At 40.5% G+C, this 22,686-nt stretch overlaps 1 protein-coding gene across 3 annotated transcripts in view; it reads right to left on the reverse strand.

Moving 5' to 3' along the window:
- Nucleotides 1-19,709, reverse strand: part of ZNF281 (zinc finger protein 281) — a 46,631-nt gene extending 26,922 nt beyond the window's left edge. For 2 of the 3 annotated variants that reach the window (XM_077824449.1, XM_077824448.1), the window contains exon 1: nucleotides 16,850-19,709. In XM_077824449.1, coding sequence (XP_077680575.1) covers nucleotides 16,850-19,467 — 2,618 coding nt within the window. In that variant the 5' untranslated portion in view covers nucleotides 19,468-19,709. Of the gene's footprint in view, nucleotides 1-14,593 lie in introns of those variants that run through there. The other variant, XM_077824450.1, reaches the window with a different exon arrangement.
- Between the last annotated feature and the right edge of the window lie 2,977 nt (nucleotides 19,710-22,686).

Raw genomic sequence — 22,686 nt, forward strand, 5'->3', positions numbered from 1 at the left:
CTAACTGCAGTGTAGACGTACCCTAACTCAGATTTTAATGTTGCCAGTTTAGTTCAAAGAAATACCCTTTATAAAGCACTGGTTAAACAACACAGTCCACTTTTTAAAATATTGCACTTGTATCCGAAAATTCAGTACCTACTCGAGTTGCAAGTTAACACCTAACATTACTCTAGCTTAAAGTGTTAGGAAAAAGTAATTCTCTATTTTTTCAGTTTTTCTTTGAGCATTCAACAGCACTTTGTGGATAGTTAGTTTTGCTGTTCCCCTATTAACTCTTCTCTACACTGAGAACATTTACAAAAATATTCCCACTGGAACTGACCCCTGTCAATCTGAGACCCTGTCCAGCAATGTTGAAAGCCTTAATGTAAACTCCTCCTGCAACTGGACCTGTTTTTACCATCATTTCACTTAGAATTACTTTCAGCATGTTTAACTGAAATACTGGCAAAAACAGTACCAGACCCCTGTGCAAAGAAGCATCCAGGTACCTAAAGAAACAATAAGCATACAGGTTTCAGAGTAGCAGCTGTGTTACTCTGTATCTGCAAAAAGAAAAGGAGGACTTGTGGTACCTTAGAGACGAACAAATTTATTTGAGCATAAGCTTTCGTGAGCTACAGCTCACTTCATCGGATGCATATTACATGCCAGTAAATGCTCCACAGCTTACAGATTAGGAGCCACTGCACTATACTATCCTCAATGATCTATTCACACAAAAAAAAACAAAAAACCTTTGGCTTACACATTTACTTTCAATTTAATAACCTAATTTTCACTAACACTGAATTTGGCTATATTTGTCTGATGTGAGCCAATAGTATTGTATGTCCAGTGTGGAAAAAATATTTAATTGCTATGAATCACTTGTAGAAAAAAGCTTAAATCTTTTAAGGACATGAGCCAACCACGTAGATTTTGTTTTCACTTATATAATTCACGTAATTAGATATCAGGGGGTAGCCGTGTGAGTCTGTATCCACAAAAACAACAAGGAGTCCGGTGGCACCTTAAAGACTAATCTGTTAGTCTTTAAGGTGCCACTGGACTCCATGTAATTAGATAAGTACTGTAGTGCATTGTATTTGATCACCCCCTTTTCAAAAAAATCTAATAAGTACCTTAGTACACAAAAATTATTTTAAGTGTTAGACAGTCTTGCTTTGTCTATCAACTATACAAAGCAGCTTTTCTGATTTAGAAATAAATAGGTAATACAAGTAATGTCAGATCTTTACCTGCTAGTCAGTAGAATTTGCAAACCTTCATTTCTTGTCAAATGCAATCAGTCTCATATTGTCATACAAAGTTTAAAAACATTTTCCAGTTATGTACAGATCAATCACTGCATTTAGTGCTCATCAAGGCCAGTGTCTGATATTCTGAATTTGTTTCATTTAGTATGAATAGACGTTTTGTAAAGATTTGCCATTCAGGCAAAGAAAGGATGAATAGAAATACGAAACAATTAAATATGCAGTTGTCACTGAACACGTTTCCAAGTAATAATTCATTATTTTTTCCTCACCTACCATTGAACTGCAATTCATGCAAAAAGAAAAAAAAAAAAAAGCCTTGGGTGATTTTGCTACATATCCTTCACCCGAAGTAATACTCAATTATATTGTGCATATGGTATGTGCAATACCTGCTTTTACTTTAGGGCTGGGAATCAACAACCAAGTATCACAATGCCCTCATGTTTTCTGCTGCTGTATAGCATACCTAGTCCAACATCCACATAAGAAATTTTGTTCACTTTGATGATTCTGGAAAGCTAATGGGGAAATTTTTGAAACCAATGCATGGGTATTTATTTGTATTAACACTGGTGGAATCTTATGTGGCTGTGTGCCCAGTGCGTTGCTTTGAAAAGAAACCTTATAACTGTAGGCATCAAAGATCAGGTTGTACAGGTAACTGATTGACAGACAGCTTGAAGGAAGTAAGAGATAAGGATTCACGAACAATACTTTATGGTTATTCCACAGTTTGTCTGTCCTTCAGTTCCCACAGCTGGAAAATGTTTCTGGGCTTGCTAATCTTTGTCATTGCTGCACATATTATTACTATTAACATTACTAAAATGTCTATAACAACAGTAACTAGGCTCAATTATACTTAGAGGTACACCAGCTTCTTCCAACATGAACTAATTTTCTAGCCCTCCAGTTCAACTGTAACTCTTTTACTTAGGAATATTTGAGTCCAAGTGGCATACACACTCATCCCCATGTTATTTCTTACCCATCTTTAATAACAGGTTTTCCTGTAGGTGTGCTCTTTGACGTTATGTTTGTTGATTGCCTCATTTTAAATGTCTTCATGTCCGACACTTTGACAAGCATTCCTTAACGCTGATGCTTGAGGTAAGAAGGTGGAATTCGCTTAGGGCTGAATTCTGCTTAACTCTTAAAAATGGGTGCACAACACGGAGGGGAAGGGAATAAGATGCTTCTCTCAATACTCCCTGCATGACTCCAAGGGCTAAGCAGAACTGCAGGTCCTGCATTCCAGGATTTGAAGGGACTGCTCCCCCAGTACTCTCCCAGAGGTGAGATGGGGCACAGAGGCCTCCTTTCACGCTCCCTGCATTCTGGTCAGCAGAGCCAGGCTGCCTCATGGGGGAGGGGAGAGAGAAGCTGCTGCACACAGTAAAGGGATGCAGCAGTGTGTGCACTCTGGCTGCACATTGAGAGGTATTCTGCATCACCAAGGCAAGATGCCTCCAATTCTTCGCCTACGGTATTGTAGCTCCACACTCCCACGTCCCAGGATTGTGCCTAATTGGCAACCTTAGTCTTTAGAATTAACTTACAGTTATTAAAATGAGTGATACATACATTCCAAAAGCAAGTCAATAATCAGACAAGAATCTCTTTATCCTGCATATCCTTTTTAGTCTTCTCCCAAGAGTTCAGAATCCCAGAGAATCCGCTTCTTGCTGCACACAGATATTTGTCTTGCATCAGTAAAGCTTACTCAACTGGCATATGCTGCAATACGTCTACAATAAGGTTAGTGGGAGTGTAGCTACTTCAGAGGGGGGAAAAAAGCAAACAATGTCAATAAGCCCTAAAAGCAGTGATAACATACACCTCTGAACAACAAAAGGCAAGTTAACATTAACTAGCTAATATCCAACATAGAATGAACAAAACTTGATAATTTATCTCCTTGTGTTTGTCATCCCAACTGTAGAGCCAAGTAACAGCAGGACTTCACTGGGTTAATCCTTCCCGAGCAACACATAATTGTATTATAAAACATACAGGAATTGACTCAAACCAGGTTATAAATAAAGTTGGCTGAAAAATTTCAAGTTTCTATGAGAAAAAGAGAAACAAATCAATATTTTTGGTGGAATTTTTCTCTCCATCTTTCAACCTGCTAAACTAGACAGTTTCAAACCCCATCAGTATGTTGTCTGAGCTGTTCCCAATGGAATTTTTCTCATAGATCCTCCATTGAAGTTAATGGCAAATCTCTCACCGATGTCAATGGTGCAAGATGAGGCCCTCAGAGAACAAGGATCATGTAATAAACAGTTCAGGGGGACCAGCTGAAGAGAGTATGAAAATTATCTAGCTATCTATGACGAGAACAATTAGCTTGCCTCAATTCTGAGGGGCAGGGAGTAATTTAAAAGTGTGCATTCATAGTACTGCATAAAATTCATATACTAGTGCATAACAATTGGCACCTAGACAATCCAGCACTGAGTGCATCTGAAATACCTAAAACAGATTAGAAACTTTATTAAAGTAACTATGTATAAATGTTTCTCTCTTTTAAAATGTACATTAATTCCCTGTGTTTTTAAGCTAAAAGGGGGATTTTCAGGTGTTTAAGGCCTCCTTATGCCTTTTTATAAAAAACAGTAATAAGGGGAAATGCTGTCACTTCTCTGTGGACCCACCAGAAGACTCTAAACACAGTGGAACTGTCATGGCCTGCTGCATGAGCGAGAAGACCAAGGAGAGGCCTCTCAGGGGGATTCAGCAATCTCCATATGCTCTGGAGCAGAATAGTGACAATGTGGAGAAGTATTTGGGAGCATTATGGGGGCAAGCTAGGGAGAGGCAAGGGATGTACTGGACATATCCAGAAGGCCCAAGTCCTAGCATAGAAGGCCCATGATGCTGTGCCTTCAACTAGGAAAACACATAGCTTTAATCCATGCTAAACTAACTCATTTTAGCTAACCCCATGTTCTGATCCTAGAGGAGACTGTTAAAGTTTTAACCCGCATTCACTGATTCAGGTAAACATTTTGCTGATCATAATAAGTGAATCCCTAGAGCTTACCTCATCCAGATAACACATCTTAAAACCAAAATGGCCTTGTCTCCACTAGGATTGCAACGCAGGGTTAACAATATACTCTTTTTCCCTAGTGAATAAGGCCCTAGTGGCCACAATAGTAAAGCAGTTGCGCACAATACAGGGGTGAGAAACAGGTTTCCTTTTGCCAGATCCTCAGTGTGAAGCCTAAATATTGAGCCAGTATTTCTATAAATAAGAAAGGACAAGAACATAAGTTTGTTAATACCATGCATAAAACACTACACCTAGTCAAAGCTTTTGTCACTCAACAACCCTGCAAGGTAGAGAAATTTCTACAGGACAATTTTGTTTTGTTTACAAAACAATTTCCTAGACTAATCACCATACCTACCTTGCTCAAAAATTGTTAAGACCTTGGGTCAAGGAGACAGTGGCATTAGCTCTCAACAGAAAATGTGCTTCCCTACACAATTCTACACTAAAATAGCCTGTTAAGCAAGAATGTGGAAATGATTTATCTTGCACTGTTTAAAGTTGGATCTTCACCTCAGCTATGACTGCACAATCAGAGAGAGGATGTGATACTTTCATACAAAGAAAAGAATACTAATGGCCAAGAGAGTTTAGTATTTAACAAGAAACAATGTTTTGGGAAAAAATATTGCATACTACAAAAAATCAGATTGGAAAACAATTCATTGCTGCTATTTATGATTTTCGGATGAAAGAAGTTATTTCAGGTGCTTTAGGTCCCAAAATTACTTTTTGTTTAAACAAACACAAAAAAAAAGTTTTACGAAACTTAACATTAAAAATGTTTTTTTCCTAATTTCAGTGTAAACAGTTTATGTGAAATTAAATATTCCCATGTTTGCAATCCCAAATATCATAGTGTGCTAGTGCATGACAACCAGAAAATGAAACTGAACATTAAAAGAAAGTGAAACTTAATCAACTGTGATAACCCAAAGTGCAACGTATTGTGCAAAGTTAGCAAATAGAATTAACAGTGTAAAGCACATTAAATAATCTTTCAGTTTAGTAATTTAAGGTGTTACTTGTAAAACAGGTAAGGATATTTGGTTTTTATATCCATTTTACATATATAATTTTAAATTGGATCATACTTAAAACAATTAGAAACCTTTGTGTTCTAATAAAGGCAATTAAACTTTTAGACAACAAAACATTCACTGAAAACAATAGGGATAGACAGTTTGATTTTGAAAAGAATAGTATTTATTTATTCACTACTCTTCCATCACTATACTAACTACAGACATTTCAGAATTTTAGGAGTACAAACCCTTTCAGTACAAGGCCCTTTCCTGCAAACACTTATGCATGTGCAAAGTAGGATTTGCAGGATAAGGCCCTACAGGTCTCTCCATGAAAATAAATGGACAGCTCGCATAGAGACAGAGTCTGTGCCACATGATCCACAAATATGTAAGAAACCTCTGGTGAGGTCTCCATTTACAGAGGCATGTGAACATTTAGAACAACCTCCTTTGTTCTTTATGAAATTCACTAAACTGTACAAAGTAAGCAGTCATCATATTGGACATGATGCGATTCCTTTTAAATCAAAATAGTTACACAAATTTCCACCAACACAGGATCTGGCTCCTAATAAGAGATCTAGGTTTTTTTTCCTCTAGTACCAGCCCAATTTGAGCCCTGTTGAATAAGGACATCAATGAAGATTAAAAAAAGAGAGTAAAACTACAATTAGCACTAAATTCTGGTTCCCCTTGTCCATTTAATGCTAAGGGGAAAGACGACCTTTCCCACCCATCACAAGTGGTCAAAAAATAGATTTTAGCCTTTTATTTTATAGAAATTAAATGAACCTAGAAGAGTCAAATGGCTCCTAGAATGAAACTTTCTGCTAAAAGCTCTCCCATCTTTATATACAGTAACCCATCTATTGCACTGAGATATAGTCTCACCAGAAATTTCCAAGGCTAGTCTTCCTCATGACATATATATACTGCAACTATACAATTATTTTATGCTAAATCTCATTCTATTTAGTAACAGCCTTCACTAAGAGCAGATGTCTGAGGGATTATTCTATTGTAAATAGATAATTTGTAGTAATAGCTCATCTAAAGGAATATAGCTCTTGCCACACCAGATAAAAAGAATGGTCCTTCTAGGCACATAACTTGCCTCTGGCAGTGGAATTCCAGATGCTTCAAAGAGAACTGAAAAAACCCAACACACCTATCTAGTACTACGTTAGCTAATATACTGTATATTCTAGGCCAGGCTGGCAGCGCACCTATGGTAGGATTGCCTGTCATTTCCCCATTATAAGAACCTGTTTTCAGTTGCTTATCACTGTGCCAAACTTTAACCATTTGTGCTAAATTTTTCCATGTCAGATGGCTGCCTCAGGCTGAATGTTGTTGAAAAATTTCAGCCAAAACTGTTCTGTTATTTACAAGAACAAGACGAGAAAAATGTCATTTTGCCCATGTTAAAAATGCTTGAGACATTTTCTTTCAACAACTCTACCACTCCCATGCTTTTTGGTGCAGGGACTTTAAAATTGGCAGTTGGCCAGGGATGTGCCTTTTGTGGTCACTGTAAAAATCTGCCCAAATTTGGCCAAGTCTTTGAAAGATCTTAGTTCATACACACTCTGTTCTTAGATTTTAGCAGTTAAATCTCCAAAGATTCCATCCCATCTGAGGTTACTCTCGCCCCTCCCAGCTGGCTGCACATGCAGTGCCCCTACAGAGTGAGGGAACATGCTCCCTGCAGCCCAGGGATGCAGGGAGAAAGCCAGACTTCCCCAGTAATGGCTGCTACCAGCCTGTCTCTCCTGTGCTCTCGTTCCTCTCAATGACCCCACTGTAGGCACTTAGGCAGCCTGAAGCAGGAAGCCAACTGATTTGAATGCTGAGGAGACAAAACCCAGACATGATGGGAGGAAAGGAGTTGACTGGGACAAGGAATCTACTGAGACTGGGACTGGAGAGAAAGCATGACTAGGAATGGGGGATGAAGATTGGGAATTGGAGGAAGCAGGGGGCTGGTACGGGTTTGGCAAGGAGACTGGGAGCCGCTATGGAAACAGAGGGGGAACAGGAAGCCAATTGGCAGGGGAGGATGACTAACACTGAGTTTGGATGATGACTGGGTGGGGGAGGGTAAGGAGGACACTGGGACTTGCTGGTAGGGAGAGACACTTCTGGCAAGGAGCTAGGTGTAGGGAAAGAACTGGGACTTGTTAGGCAAAAAGAATGGGAAAGGTCTGAGATTCGGTAAGGTGTCTGGAGATGGAGGCATGAACTGGGAGCCAGTGGGAGGGGAGGGGAGAGGAGAGGAGAAAGAGATTAGATGAGAAAACAGAAGAGGAAAACTGGAACTGGCTAGCCAAAGAGATTGGGGCCAGGAGTTGTGATGGTGGACTGGTACTGGCTGGGCTAGGAGACAGGAACTAGGTATGGGGAGGGAAGAAAGACAGGGAGAGTGGGAATGGCTGGGCAAGAAGACTGGGACTGAGATGAGAACATGGGAAGCGGAGACTGGGACTGAGTAGGCAAGGACAATAGCGCTGGGACAAGGAACCAAGGGAGGTAAGAGACAGGACTGGGACAATGATACATTGGAGGTGATGGGGCAGAAAATGTCAAACTTGGTAAAAACAGGCAGAAGAGTCCGTGTCCACTGGAGCACACTCTGCACCAGATTCCTGAGTCTCACCATTTTTCTGCTGTCAGCAAGTATCTGTGAAATCCACAGACAAAGCGTGCCTCATCCCCCTGTAGTGCTGGTCCGCATAGAGTATGATAGCTTACTACTGTTATCAGTTATTCTTTTAGTTCAAGTGGCAGTGGATCTAAAAATTCAAACCCTGTTGATAGCCCAAGACGGTGTCAGTATGAAATTTCCCTTTTTCAATTTTGTCAAAAACCTAGAAAATTACATTAAAAAACCACGTTAAAAGAATGTTAAGACTGCAAAGTCAAGCACTCAAAAGTCAGGAAATCCCAGAATTAAGGGCACCTGAGCAACACCTAGGTCCCTTTGTGGATCTGTGCCCTGGTAACCAACATGTCTTCCCTAGAATTTTACCTCATGTTACTTAAAACACACTTATTTCTAGAGAATAGAGTCCTTGCCCCAAAGTGCTTATAATCTATTATCCTTTTAACTTTGTACAAGCAAATCTATTTATCGGGGAGGGGATTGTTTATTTTTATTTCTCCAGGGGTGGGGCCATGGGATAGGCATTGCTCCCCCAGCTGGTCCAACGCTAGGTTTGGGCCAGGAGAGGGGTGCCCCAGCCACAGCAGGTCCAGGTCGGGGCTGAGGCTGGGTTCAGGCTGGGCGGGGCGGGGCCCCCCTCCCCTGACCGCAGCAGGTCCAAGGCTAAGTTGGAGCCAAGGCACCCACCTCCTGGCCAGGCAAGTTCCCTGAGCGTCTGCGCAGAGCTCAATAGGCTGCTGTGTGGCCACACAGCTTACAGGATACTTAGCTCCAGACCCAGATCCACTGAATCGAAATGTAACATAGGTGGGCAGAAAAGTGTGACAGGGAGAAATTTTGAGAATGCTAACCTAGACAGACTATTCTTTGGCCTGGGAGGAGACATCAAAATGAGGATCCTTTTGCCAATTGCTGTTGATGGTCTACATAGAAATTAAAGATCTTGGGGAACTTTTCATAAGCACCAGAGATAACCCTAAAAGCTAATACAGCTCTCTGTAAAACATGCTTTCATGTCAAAGGCTGTGTGTGAACCTAACAGCTGCTGAAATTGCCTTAACAGTAAACTGTACTACCCCTACTTAGCTCATTAGTTCACAAAGTGTTTTGAGATACCTAGGACTAAGTGAGGGGCTACAAAAAACTTAATTGGAAAGACCAAAGTTATATGGATCACACAGAAAAATATTCTAAAGTTATATTTCCCCAATTCTATCCTAATTCTTATCCATTTGATTACATACTGGATATCTGATCAAATTTAAAACCTAATTACTATATAAGTAGGCAGCCCTCTAACGTACCATTAGAAAAACATTTACTATGGAAGACAAGCTAAAGACTAAGTGTAAATTAAACAAACTTGTAGTAAATGTAATAAAAAAATAAACTCGCAATCTAGACACACCAAAAATTAGATATCTAAGCATTATATTACACAGAGTTACACTGAAAGGACGTAAGGCTGCAAAGTACTCAGAAGTTAGAAAATGCCAGAATTAAGATTGCCTGTAGAATCTTCATTCAGTTGCCTTGTGCATATGCATTATGACAGTCTCTAGTTATGCAATTACATGCTATTTTTTCCATGGGACCCATCTGTCAGTGCACAGGATGTACAATGCTCATGGAATTAATCCAGGTTGTCTATAGGACCCCTACCTCATTTGCTGCAGAAGATGGAAGGGGTGTAGGAAGAGAAAGGATGATTTTGAAGTTTAGGCAGCTGAATGTCACATTGGGAGATTGGATTCTATCCCTGGCTTTGCCACCTTGAAGAAGAGCTCTGTGTAGCTCGAAAACTTGTCTCTTTCACCAACAGAAGTTGGTCCAATAAAAGATATTACCTCACCCACCTTGTCTCTCTAATATCCTAGGACCAAAATGGCTGCAACAACACTGCAAACAAAGTTCCTTTGTGATTATGGACAAGTCACATGAACTAAACTTTTCACAGGCAGCCATATTCCTCATGTTTCCTCATTTTCTGGGTACCCAACTTCTGGGTCTGGTAAGTGTTGAGACCTTGGACCTGCGACTCAGGAAGAGCTGCGCTGTGAACATATGAAGTACTATATAATACTGTATTGTCTAAAAAATCACGCCATAAGCATATCCAAATGGACCTCAAAATTAGTCTACACTTTTGAGTCTCGCTGTGCCTCAGTTCCCCACCTGTAAAATGGGGATACTATTACTCTACCTCACAAGGGTGCTGTCAAGATACATTAATGGTTGTGAAGCACAAAGATCCTACAGTGATGACCACCACAGAAAAGCCCGCAATGAAATTAAGAACTCCGTATTCAGAGCAGGATTTGAATGGTGTGCAATAAATAAGGCATGAGACCACAAACTGAACAATGAGGATAAAACAAAATACTGACTAGTTGCTCATTCAGCACTATCTATTCTGTGCACTGAAAGACAGGGACCCTGGTAGAACAAAAAAAAAGTATGTGATCATGTAATTAAATACTACATCATAATGCATCTGCACAAATGGATCTAATTAAGGTTGCAGAGGCAACCTTAATACTGTCACTTCCTAACTTTAAAGTACGACTTTACATACAAAACCAACTATATTAGCAATGTTAAAGGTGCAATGATCTTGTTTATATAAAAGCAAACTGAAAAACACAAATTCCATCACATCATACCATGCTGACTATCCCATGATTCTTCAGCAGGACTAGAACCTTTAGATCAACAGCACAGACTTCTGCCACCTGAGCTAAGAAGAACTGATAGCAATAGTAGGTTACTATGTGCTATGCGGGCAAGCCATTAGAGGAAGATGAAGCATACACATTGCCAGAGGGTTTCACAGCTTATTTCCTGACAGCTGAAGAACGTTGAGACTCAGGAATGCTGGGTTCTATTCCAGCTTCTGAGGAGAACATACTCTAGTGGATACAGACTTCTCCTTCTGCCCCTGGACCTCCAGCCTCTCCTTGTCCCAGACTGCAGTTGGCTCTTCAGCCCAGCCTCCAGTCCAGACCTCAAGGCCCAGCTCCCCATTCCTCTGCATTTCAGTCAGGCTGCCTCCTCCTCACTGCCTGTGTTAGCAGCAGGAACACCGATTAGAGGAGAACAAGTCTCCCTGCTCTCACAGTTCTTGTGATGTGTGACAGCATCTCCTTGCAGCCAAAGAACAAATTGCAGTGGAAAGTCCTGTTCAGCCCCTGCAGTCTCATGCTAGATCACATCCAGCACAGCTGGAATCATCTTGAGAGTTTAGCTGCCAAACTCCCAAGTCTCTACTGAGCATGTGCAAACAGATTTTAAAGGCTCATAACTAGGCCAAATTCAGGCAGATTTTACAAGGATGACAACAGGAACATCCCTGACATCAGAGCAATCCCCCTAATAAATGTAGAGCCCCAGCTATAAAGCATGGAAGTACTACAATTTTTCAATGAAATGGTTGTAAGATTTTTTTTTTTTTTAAATGTGGGTAAAGAGACCATTTTCCCCTATTTTTTGGTCTAGGAAATAGTTAAACTGTTTTTGCTTAAATTTTCCAGAAAAATTCAGCCCGAGTCAGGCACCCAGCAGAAAAATTTCAGCCCAAATGGTTAAAGTTTGGTGAATTTATAAGAAATTGAAAAGAGTGTCTTATAATGAAAAGTATCAGGCTAACTGCATGCCTATAATAAAAAGTAGAGAATGCAAGACGTAAAGGCTGCAATACCTTTTACACTATTAAAAGCATGGCCTCTATTCACAACACAGATTTCCACAATCATCAACTGTAACATTACAATTAGAAGACTCATTTCTAGTGGGAAGGATATTAAAAGCACAGTGCAACCAAACAAAAATTGTTTTCATGCAAATGTTGTTAGTAACAAAAAGAGAGATAAGACTAAAGAAAATATGACAAGCTGAATTGTTTCAAAATCTTTTCAAGGTTTTCATGAGGCATCATCAGTTTTTTATCATCTCATGGGAGCAAAAGCTAATTGGTGAGTTGCCATATTTCCCTTTTACAAAACCAAGGGATCGTCTATAACAAAAATAAAGACTTTTTGACATACCAGAGTGCCCCATTATAGCATTATCACACAGATTTTTTTAAAAACCAAGACATTATTACAAAAGTAAATATGAAAAAATTTACTAAGTTGATCAAGCAGTAACTGAATTTCTATTTTACATTATCAAATATCCTGAGACTAGAATTATTATAAGGGAACCCTCCCTCCAGCCTGATTAAGAGGTACTATGTTTGTAGCAGGGGTTCTCTGTTTAAGTGCCAGAAAAGACAAAATCCTCAAGGTAGCACAAAATTGTGCCTTTTGTGCCAACTTGTCTGCTCTTGATTTAAATATGTGTGATGGGATACTTAACATTGAGCACTTCATTACTTCACCTAGAATTAGGTGACGATTCCACTTACCAGGGGCTGAGAACTATAGGCAGCTAATACAATAAATTTGCTCTTGCACAGTGGGGAAAATCTTTTGGAAAGTACAAGCTTTCTTCAGGATTCCATAAAAGCCTGAAACGATTATATTTTCATTTTCTTAAGTCTCCCCCTCAATTTGCTGCTCCAAAAGTGCATCCTGCTTTAATTTACATTCAAATATCATTTCCACCTGTGTTAATTTCCAGTTTTCAAACAGCTCTGGAGTACACACAGAGTTTTTGCTGGTTTACAGTCACCCACCCATAATCTGGAGGAAGGAGAACCACATTGTTTTGTCTGATTCAACATCAGTTCTGAGATGGGAGCTACATATCATGGTAATATAAATGCTTCAATTTACGTATGTCCAACTTCTTATCATGTATATTACTTCTTAATGGCCACTTCCTTGTAAATAATTCCCCTTCAGTACCTTCAATCTAGACTCTACATTTTGGGTTCGGAAACAGAATTTAATTCCCTTCCATTCCCCTTTTTAAAATATACTTCCAGACACTAAAAGTTATGACACATGAGAAAGTTAATTTAACCTTGAGAACTATGTTCCTTCCCCTCCCTATACTCCCAAATTACCCATAGGATTGTTCGTTTGCTATATTTATACTACTGCTTCATACACATTAAGGAAAATCTATATTTGCAGTATGTAGTTCTTTCCAGCACATAGCAGAAAGACCAGCTTCCTATATTTACCAGGTGCTCAACATTAAGCACCCAAAACAAATAGATGTGGCACACTGAGTACTGTCCTGGATACAAATAATTTGAACTCAGTGGTTAGCTGGGAAAAATATCTGTTTGTGTTCTACTTAGAAACACATTTTCAAGTGATTGCACAATTACCAGAGTGTGAAGTGTAACAGTCTGCATCTCCCAATCTTCCACAAGGGCTCCTGTCAATCCCCTGGACACTATCTACATTAATTCCTTAAGTACTTTGTGTTTATGTAACTGTTTGTTTTTTGCCAGTTACCATTCTGTTTCTTTTTGGCATACAGGTATCTTCTTCCTTGACTTTCAGATAACTTCATGTGGGCAAATGGAACTATAGTCTGTACCTAAAAACTACTCAACTTCCCTACTTCCCTTTTCAAACTGTTTTGGGGACTTTTAGCACAACTGCACTTATTTTCTACAAGTTTACGAAACACTAGATAAACCTACTAAGGAAGCACAGAACATATACTTAGGGCTGGTCCACACTAGGAACTTACATCAGCATAGCTATGTCTCTACAGAGTGTGAAAAATCCACACCCCCGAGAGAGGTGGCTATGTCAACCTAACTCCGAGTGTAGACGGCCTTAGGTCAATGGAAAAAAAGCTACCACCTCCCTGAGAGACGGATTACCTTCGCTGACAGGAGAACCCCTCCCACCAGCATAGGGAGCATCTACACTGAGGCGCTACAGCGGCTCAGCTGTGCCGCTGTGGGAGTTTAAGTATAGACATACCCGTATGCTACCTACTGCTTGTCTGAATAATGGTTTTGATACAACCTTACTTTTGGTAGGTCCTTCTTTAAACGCAAATAAAAGCAATGGGTTCAAAGCAAAAACCAGTTAATAGAAAATGTTTAAAATCTTAGAACAAAATTATCTCTGCATAATATCTACAGAAACTCCAGCTCTCAATTTTTAACAAGTAAATTACAAAATATTCAAATTACAGTAAAAAGAAAATGAGTACTTGTGGCACCTTAGAGACTCACCAATTTATTTGAGCATAAGCTTTCGTGAGCTACAGCTCACTTCATCGGATGAAAGCTTATGCTCAAATAAATTGGTGAGTCTCTAAGGTGCCACAAGTACTCCTTTTCTTTTTGCGAATACAGACTAACAGGGCTGCTACTCTAAAACCTGTCAAATTACAATACGTGCACTACCACTGTGCAGAGCCATACGCAACACAGAGGATCATGTTGGTCAACTAGTTTAAGCAAAATCTAACTAATCTCAATGGAAAGTTAAACATTAAAGGTGTTATGTGGCTCAATTTTTTTAATAGTGTATACAAATAAGAATTTCCAAACCAAAAAATAATCTAAAAGTAAAAAATAATCTATTTAAGTCTGCATACTTAAAATACCAAGAGTATTTTTATTGATCTAAAAGAACATAAACTTACAATAAAAATACCTTAAAATATACCATCAAGCTATAATGTTGCTTCTGCAATGCTATTTAAAACATTTTATGGAATTTTCTTAATAAAAATGTCTCAGAAGTGTGACTGGATAATATAAGTGATATCTTATGATTTTGTGAATAATAGTTTATTATTAAGCTAAAGCAAACAATCAGAATACATATGCAATATCCAGTACACACAATATAAAGAAAGTAAATCATAACCTCTGCAAAACAAGAGATGATAAAAAGTACGAGGCCTACAAAAGTTATGGTCTACTCCATCCCTTGGTGACAGACTGGGCTTCATGCCTGGTGATCAGAGGAAGCTTACCTCACTAAATTGAAATAAGGATGAAATACATAATCAAGTTTAGAGAAAAAGTTAATGAGATTAGATTAATTCTGTGGAAGCAAGCCTGCTAACAGTAAAAAGGTGATAGTTCACTTAGAGAAATAGGGTTTAGGTTTGGGTTTTTTGGGAGGGTGGATAATGGGAGATAAATTACCCAATTTTTTTAAACAATTTGTTTAATAATTCCATAGTTTTCAAAACACGACTTTCATATCAGAAGTGTTTTACACTTGCACAATGTTAATTACTTTATTATACATGGAAACCTGTAATAGGCTGATTACACAAGAAGACTGCAAACAACCACTGGTACTTTTCTGACACCAGAAAAGTACGTAAGACTGAAACATCACCAAGAGTACATAAAAAACCATCAGCATAAACATCACCAAAAATTACATAAAAAAAACTAAGCAGAAAAAAACATTTTCAAAAAAGTGGTTTAGAGCAGTGCCACTGCCTTTCAGCAGCTTCAAATGGCCACGAACAATTCTGGGTTTCCGTAGCTCCACAGGCATTAATCAGGATTCACATATAATAAATAATGTACCACAAAATATACATAAAGTATGGCAATAATTCCATTAAAGGGTTATGGTGACATTAACAGACCACTCAAGCTCCACCCTTGTGGTGTCTGTCATCGCCAGAAACCTTTGATGGAATTGCAGCCATAGGCCCCAAGCCTGCAGTGAGATGATGTTGTGGACCAGGGCACCTATATGGAGACCCACTGAAGTTACTAGGATCTGTTGGACACAGATGTCCATGTTAGCAAATCCCAAGGCAGCATCAGGGCCTTACTATGTACAATTGGGAGTATATTATTTCTTATTGTACATGGAAACCTTAATAGAATTATAAAATACATGGGTGTTTACATTTTTATTTTTCTGTACTTGATATCATAAGACATCAGTAAGTACATAATAAATTATGCACTTTCTGGAATGTAAATCTTTTCAAATTCCAACTGTTAAGATGGGAAATAACCAGGGAAGGACCACAAACCATGTAGGATTGAACCAGAGAGGACGAGAGAATATGCAGAAAGAGGACCCAGCATACTAACAGAGGAAAGGCAAAACACTGATCTGTTTTAAACCATGTATAATAAATAATGTATCCCAAAAGTGTATATAAGTTATGACTGTAGCTTCAAGTTGGGGTTCTAATAACATGAACAAGCCACTTAAGTTTTGTTCTCAGGGCTTATGTCACTAGAATCTCTTTATGGAATTACAGCCTTGTACAGGAGTTCGGGGGACATTATTGTTTATATTAAAGCTATCATTCCAGGCATTTACCATGGATCCAAGAACATTTGCCCCACCAATCTGGAATGAGTCACCTGGAAGAAGAGTATATTAAAAGCTACAGTAAGATGTAGGTAGCAAAATTCTCAGAATTTTGGATCACCCTAGATATAAGACAGCAGTCTGAAAATGTTTTAGATCCCTTCCTTAAATGTTGAAGTATATTTGCCACGATCTGTAAATTGGAAGTTCCAGTACACTAATGGTGCATAGAATTTCCATGCTTCGTTACACTTTCCTGAGAGTAAAGCAATTAGAATAAACCTTAATCCTAGGAACAAAGTTAATTTTTTGCATTTTAAACTTTTGGGCTATTCCCTGACACTCTATATATGTAAATTGGATTGCTAAACATTGTCATTTGAGCAAAAAGAACTATTTTAAGCTATTGATTTTTTTTTATTAAAACCCATAATAAACAGACCTAAAAAAAAAAAATCACACTAACAAAATAAACTAAATATGAAAAGTTGCATTGAAAGGGCATGTTACATTATTCTTAACAGGACCATGTAGAAACATTCCAATGGCAGTGTTATCAAAATAAAACAAAATTACATTAAAAAGACCCCACAGCCTGGTCACACTTGGGACCTTACCTGTAACTTTGGCTGGTAGGGGTCTTTACTCTTGTACTACATGGCTCATTTACATCAGACATCATATTTGTATACCCTGAGAAATCTGACACTGAAGTCCTTATTCTATGGTCCACTTCTCCATTAGAGTTAGTGATAAAAGTCATTGGCACCCTGCTGCCCAATTTAAATTGAGAACCAAACGCTTGTGCAAAGTTCTCAATCTGGTATGTTGCTCTAGGCTCTACATCCTTCTGGGGATCTATCTGGCTAGCTAACTCCTGAGGTGGAATCTGAAAGCTTGTTGAAGATTCTAAATTTTTCTGTTCCTTCTGGCTACTCAATTTCTGAGATGTAGACTGGTAGTTTGATGAAGTCTCTAAATTTTTCTGTGAATCTATCAGATCATCCAGCTCTTGAGAAGGAGTCAACTGTTGATGAGTAGCCTCCAAAGCAGATAAATAAAAACCTGGTTGAGATCCAAGCAACATCCCAAAAGGAGGCTTTGGCAATGCAGTTGGCAACACTGAGGTAACAGACTGGCTGAAGCCACACTCAAGAGGAGATGTAGTGTATATCTGTTTGTCTTGAAACAAACTGTGGTTATGGAGAGTTGAAGACAAACTAACAAACTGGAAACTGGGTCCAAAAGCAAAACCAGTGCTATTGGTCGTTCTTTCAAAAGCTTGTTGGAGGTATTTAGAGTATTCTTGCAACATGCTTGCCTTATCATTTGAAGCTGTTTGAGAGTTTGGGCTCAAATTTTCTTCTTGAACCATCTCTGAATGTTCTCCCGAGGTGTGCAAGTCTACACGTTGTTCAGTTATACTGAAAGGATCTTCCTTCTGGCCTTCTGACTTGTGAGAGTACTGGTCCAAGAGACTCTGCAAGACTTCATCAGGAATTCCAGACTTGTCATGGCAAGACTTCATTTCAGTATTTAGAGATGTTGAATCAATGAGAGATAATGGGGCTTCATTATCCATAACGCTGACACCTGCAGACTGGATGACAGACTGTTGGGAGGCCATATGTCCAACATTTATAGAAAAGGCACTGTTACTGCTGGCAGTTTGTAAATATCTTCTTTTCTTTGAAAATTGCATGGCATCATCATAATTGCTACTTATTTGACCTGGTTTTCCACCTGCATTTTGGAGAAGACCAATAGCTTCTACACCAGTATTGGTTACTATACCAAGAGAGCCACTTTGTTTCCCAGGCAATGGCTTTTGCCCAATAATATCTGGTAATGGTGACACAAAATTAAGGTAACTTTTGTCTGCATTTTTTCTGTTTCCTTTTTTGAAGACCAACTTTGGCACCTTTTTTTGTAATTCTTCCATGCCAGCACCAACTAAGCTACCACTGGAAGACACAACAGGAATCTCTACTGCATAATTCTGCATGGTCATATTACTTGCAACTTGTGATTCAGTTACTTTATTACTAGACTTATGTCCTTTGTTTTCAATGGATATACTTTTTGTTTTACTTTTTCTCCTTGAAGAACTTGTACTTCCCTGAGACAACACAGCCAGGCTCCCCATGTTATGATTTGATGATCCAGGTTCCATTCCAGCACCTGCTTTACCTATGGCTTCACCGCATGTTCGTCTGTGCTTCAACAGTCTATCAGTCCTTGAAAAATACTGCTGACAAGTGTCACATTTGTATGGCTTTTCTCCACTATGTGTTCTCTTGTGTCTCTCCATATGGTACTTCTGGATGAATTTCATGCTGCACTGGTCACATCCAAATGGCTTCTCCCTACTGTGGATCTTCTCGTGTCTCTGGAGCAAGTACTTCTGGATGAAACCCATGCTGCACTGGCTGCACTGGAAAGGCCTTTCCCCAGTGTGAATGAGCACATGTCTGCGCAAGTGATAGGAGCTCCTGAAGGCAGCGCTGCAGTGTTCACAGACATGAGGTTTCTGACTTGAGGACAAGATGGCAGCTTCTGTGTCTCCCACCAGTGGGGGTTTGGATGAGGCGCTCTGCTTGCGCTTGGCTTTGATTCCCTGAGATTCTGGCTTTGGCCTCTTTGCCTTCTTGCCATGGGTGTCGTGCTTTGGCTCATCGGAGCCCCCAGGGGTGCTCTCGCTCCTGCCGCTCAGTAACAGGTCCCGGTGGGGATGGTGGTGCAGGTGGTGGAGGAGGCTTAGGTCCTGAATCACACTCTGGCTGGCTCCTTCCCCACTGCCACTGCCCAGGGCTGGGTGCCTCTCCTCCCCAGCCCCTCCAAATAGCCCCCCATAGTGCTGCTGCTGTTCCTCTTCGCTGGGTTTCTCCTGCTTGATGCTCACCAGCGACTGGAGGAAGCCCCAGGGGCTCCTCTGCGAGGAAGAGGAAGGGAAAGCCCCAGCCGGCTCCTTCTTGAAAGTCACGTCCTGAGGCGGGGGCGGCGCGGGAGGCTCGGCCGCCGCAGAGGAGGAGGCGGAGGCGCCGGCGGCGGAGGGGGGCGGCGGCAAGACGCACTGCGAGGGGTGCTGGGCCGCCGGCGGGGGCGCGGCCGCCCGAGTGAAGCTGGTGACCGGCGGGAGCCGGTGGTTGAACATGACCATGCTGGGGGGGAAGGTGGGCTCCATGGCCGCCGCCCTCTTGCTGCCGCCACCGAGGAAGCCGCTGCCGAGTTTCATCCCCCAGGAAGCCGGGCCGGGGAGGAGGCGCGGCCCAGAGGGGCTGCGGGACCCGCCGCTCGCCCGCAGCCGGACGCCGCTCGCTCAGGGTGCTGCTCAGCGCCGGTTCACCGAGCCGGCCCCGCCCGGGCGCATCGTCACCGCCCCACCCGCGCCGACGGGCAGCACCCGGCCCTGTCTGCACTTACGGCTCCCGCCGCCGCCTCCAGTCAAAAATAACGCCGCGTCCGCTCCACAATGGAATTAGCAGCCCCCGAGCGCGACACTGCGCATGTGCGGCGCGCGGCATGCTGGGAACGACCCAGTCAGGAGGGCCGCGCTGGGCGGGCAGCGCTCGGCAGCCAGTGCGCAGGCGTAACAGAACCCCACCACCCTGCCCCCCTTCGCACCCATCAGCCATCTCTGCCCTGCAGCCCCTCCGGCCGCCTGGGCTGCGCCCGGGGGCAGAGGCCGAGGGGGAGGGGATTGCACCTCGTTGCTGGGGGAGGCCCGGGATTGCCATTGCCCCAGCCCTGCTCTGCACCCAGTACGGGTAACGGACTGTGCGCTCACCGTAGCCACACGCAGCCGGGTGCCACCCTCCAGAGCACGTTGTCCTACACCTGTGCCTCGCCGCCGGCGCTGGTCCCAGCGCGAGCCCGCAGGCTGCGTTTCGCAGTGCAGCGAGCCGAGCCCGATGGAGAAGCCCCGTGAAGACACAAGCGAGCATGTGTGACGTTACCTCGGGGTGTTGTGGCCTAAGTGCCCTGTTACGCAGCCCAGGGTAGAACACAGCCAGCTAACGGTGGTTCAGACCTGTTCGTGTAACCCACGTGTGGCGGGGTGTGACAGGTCTCCCTCGTGAGCCTGCATCGTAACCGGGCTTCTCGGGCATGTTCAGCCAACGCAGCCGAACTGATACGAGGCGGCGGGGGACGACGACACACACCGTTTTTCTCCCACCAACACTAGGCCTAATACAAGTAAAACCACGTGTGCATCTTCACTCCTGCAACGTATCTGTAGGATTGGGATAGAGATATAAATGCGTATTGTTTTTGTCGTCAGACTCAAAAATAATTACTTTGACATGCATGCATTTATTAATCCCCTTCTACACACGAAGAAATTAATAGTTTATGTATTTATAAGAAACCAGATTCCGATATCCTTAGTGAGTTAGCATCATATTGCACTGACTTCATTGACATTAATAGAACCACTCCTGAAATATTACTTAAGAGTAAGGATATCCAAATTTGGCGTATTGATTGTATATGTGTATACATTCATAACATGCATACTTGCTTGTGGGCATTTCATCTGAAATCTGAAAAGTGCAAATTGGAAAGCACAGTCAGATAGTTCACCCTTTCTTTCGGAAAAAAATAGCACAGAGTAAGAGAGCGCAGTTAAAGAAAACTGTGCAAGCAAATTAATTGTACATTTAGAGAACTGATCATTAATATACCTGAAGACCACTACATAATTCCTCTCAGATCAGTACAGCCCAATTGCAACACACTTTAAGCACACAGTTGTAACAGATATGCACATGCCTGATTAATGGTGCTGCTTGCCATTTTAGTTGCATAGATGAAAATCCCTTCACTATTACTAGGTTTGGCAGAATTTGATTTTGATTTTTTTTGTAATTTTGACATACATAAATGTATATTTCAAGCATTTTTTTCAGCTTTTATCTATTTAAATTTTCACAGTTGCAGAAAATTACCATTAATGACAGTACACACAGGTATAAAAAGTTAAAGCCTTATAACTATTAAAACACAAATTGTCAACATCACATCAGCATCTACAAAGTAAATATCATTAAACTAAACTAAGAAGTTCTCAAGCAGCATTTCTCTTTGCCTATCTGTACATTTCTATTATTATTGATGGAGATTTTTTGTCAGTGTGTGTGTGTATTCGGTGAAATCAACGTTAACTGACATTTACTAGTAAAAATCTAATCCTTCCAAATGTAATTATAATGGACTGATGCAACTCCAGAAACACATTCACAATCACACCACTTTAATTTTTTTAAAAAAACCTCTTCATGAAAGATTACAGCTGACATTTTTCTTCATTTTCACTAGTGTTAAACTAGATACGCAGCCTTGACTACTACTAACTTTTGAAAAAAATTATGTTTAATTTCCAACCATTGATTCCCAAAGCTTATTTATTTATTTATTTCAATGGGTTTTTAATATGGCATCCCAAATATAATATGCACCCAGGTGTATTAGTAACTTCCTACTGAACTGATTAAAACTTTTTTTTCCCCCATGAATGGAACTGTAAGGGCACAAACTATAACAACAACATTTGGATTTTTTTACATTCCATTTGAGATATATATATATATTTATGATATATATTTTATCACCTTTAAAGATCATGAAGTAATTTCCAGAGGCCTATTTGCAGCTATTAGAAAGTCTTGCAGTAGATTTTAAAAGTCTTCCAAAATATATAAAAGATGTAAATATTAAACCTGGGATATAAGACGTTTCTATACCCTACAGAATTTTGAAGTCAGTTATTAAGACAGACTAGTTCTTGCTACATTTCATGTAACTCTAAATGCAATTCCATTTAAACGGCATGCAAACTAAAACTTAGTTATATATAAAAACCAACTTGAATTGTGAAAGTTTAAGACTGTCAAGTGTAACTAAGTGTTAAAAAAAAGACTAGGAATTCAAAAACTTAAAAGCAGCAGTAAAATATTAGTCAATGCCTATGAGAAATGAGTCTGTCCCTTTATTCAGGGTGTCTATGTTTAATGGTAAGATGGGATGCATATAAGCTAGTCCAAGCATGAAGGGCAGTAGGACACTCATATGGAAAGCCAACTTTGTCCCTCAGTTATCAAGATAAGAAACCTGTCATTTCTCTCATTCACTCTGTCAGCCTTGAGATACTCTAAGCAGACTTACCTCTGTGTTGTACACCCCATATATCAGGAAGATGAAGAGACCCTGTAAAATAAAATGGAGGGAAAAAGCTGTTAACTCTAATCATTTCAGCAGTAGAAATACCTGAAATAAACTTTCCTGGGAACAGACAAAAGAAGACACACTTCATCAAGGTCAATTTATTTTTCTATTTTTCAACATTATAAGCTGTATCTTGAGCATTTATTTGATAATGTGGGAGTACATTGCCTACAATATTTGTGCTATTCAACTGTTTGGCAATAAAATATTCAGGACTAAAGAATCTAAA

The sequence above is a fragment of the Eretmochelys imbricata genome, chromosome 8 (assembly GCF_965152235.1).
Source record: "Eretmochelys imbricata isolate rEreImb1 chromosome 8, rEreImb1.hap1, whole genome shotgun sequence".
Lineage (NCBI taxonomy): Eukaryota > Metazoa > Chordata > Testudines > Cheloniidae > Eretmochelys > Eretmochelys imbricata.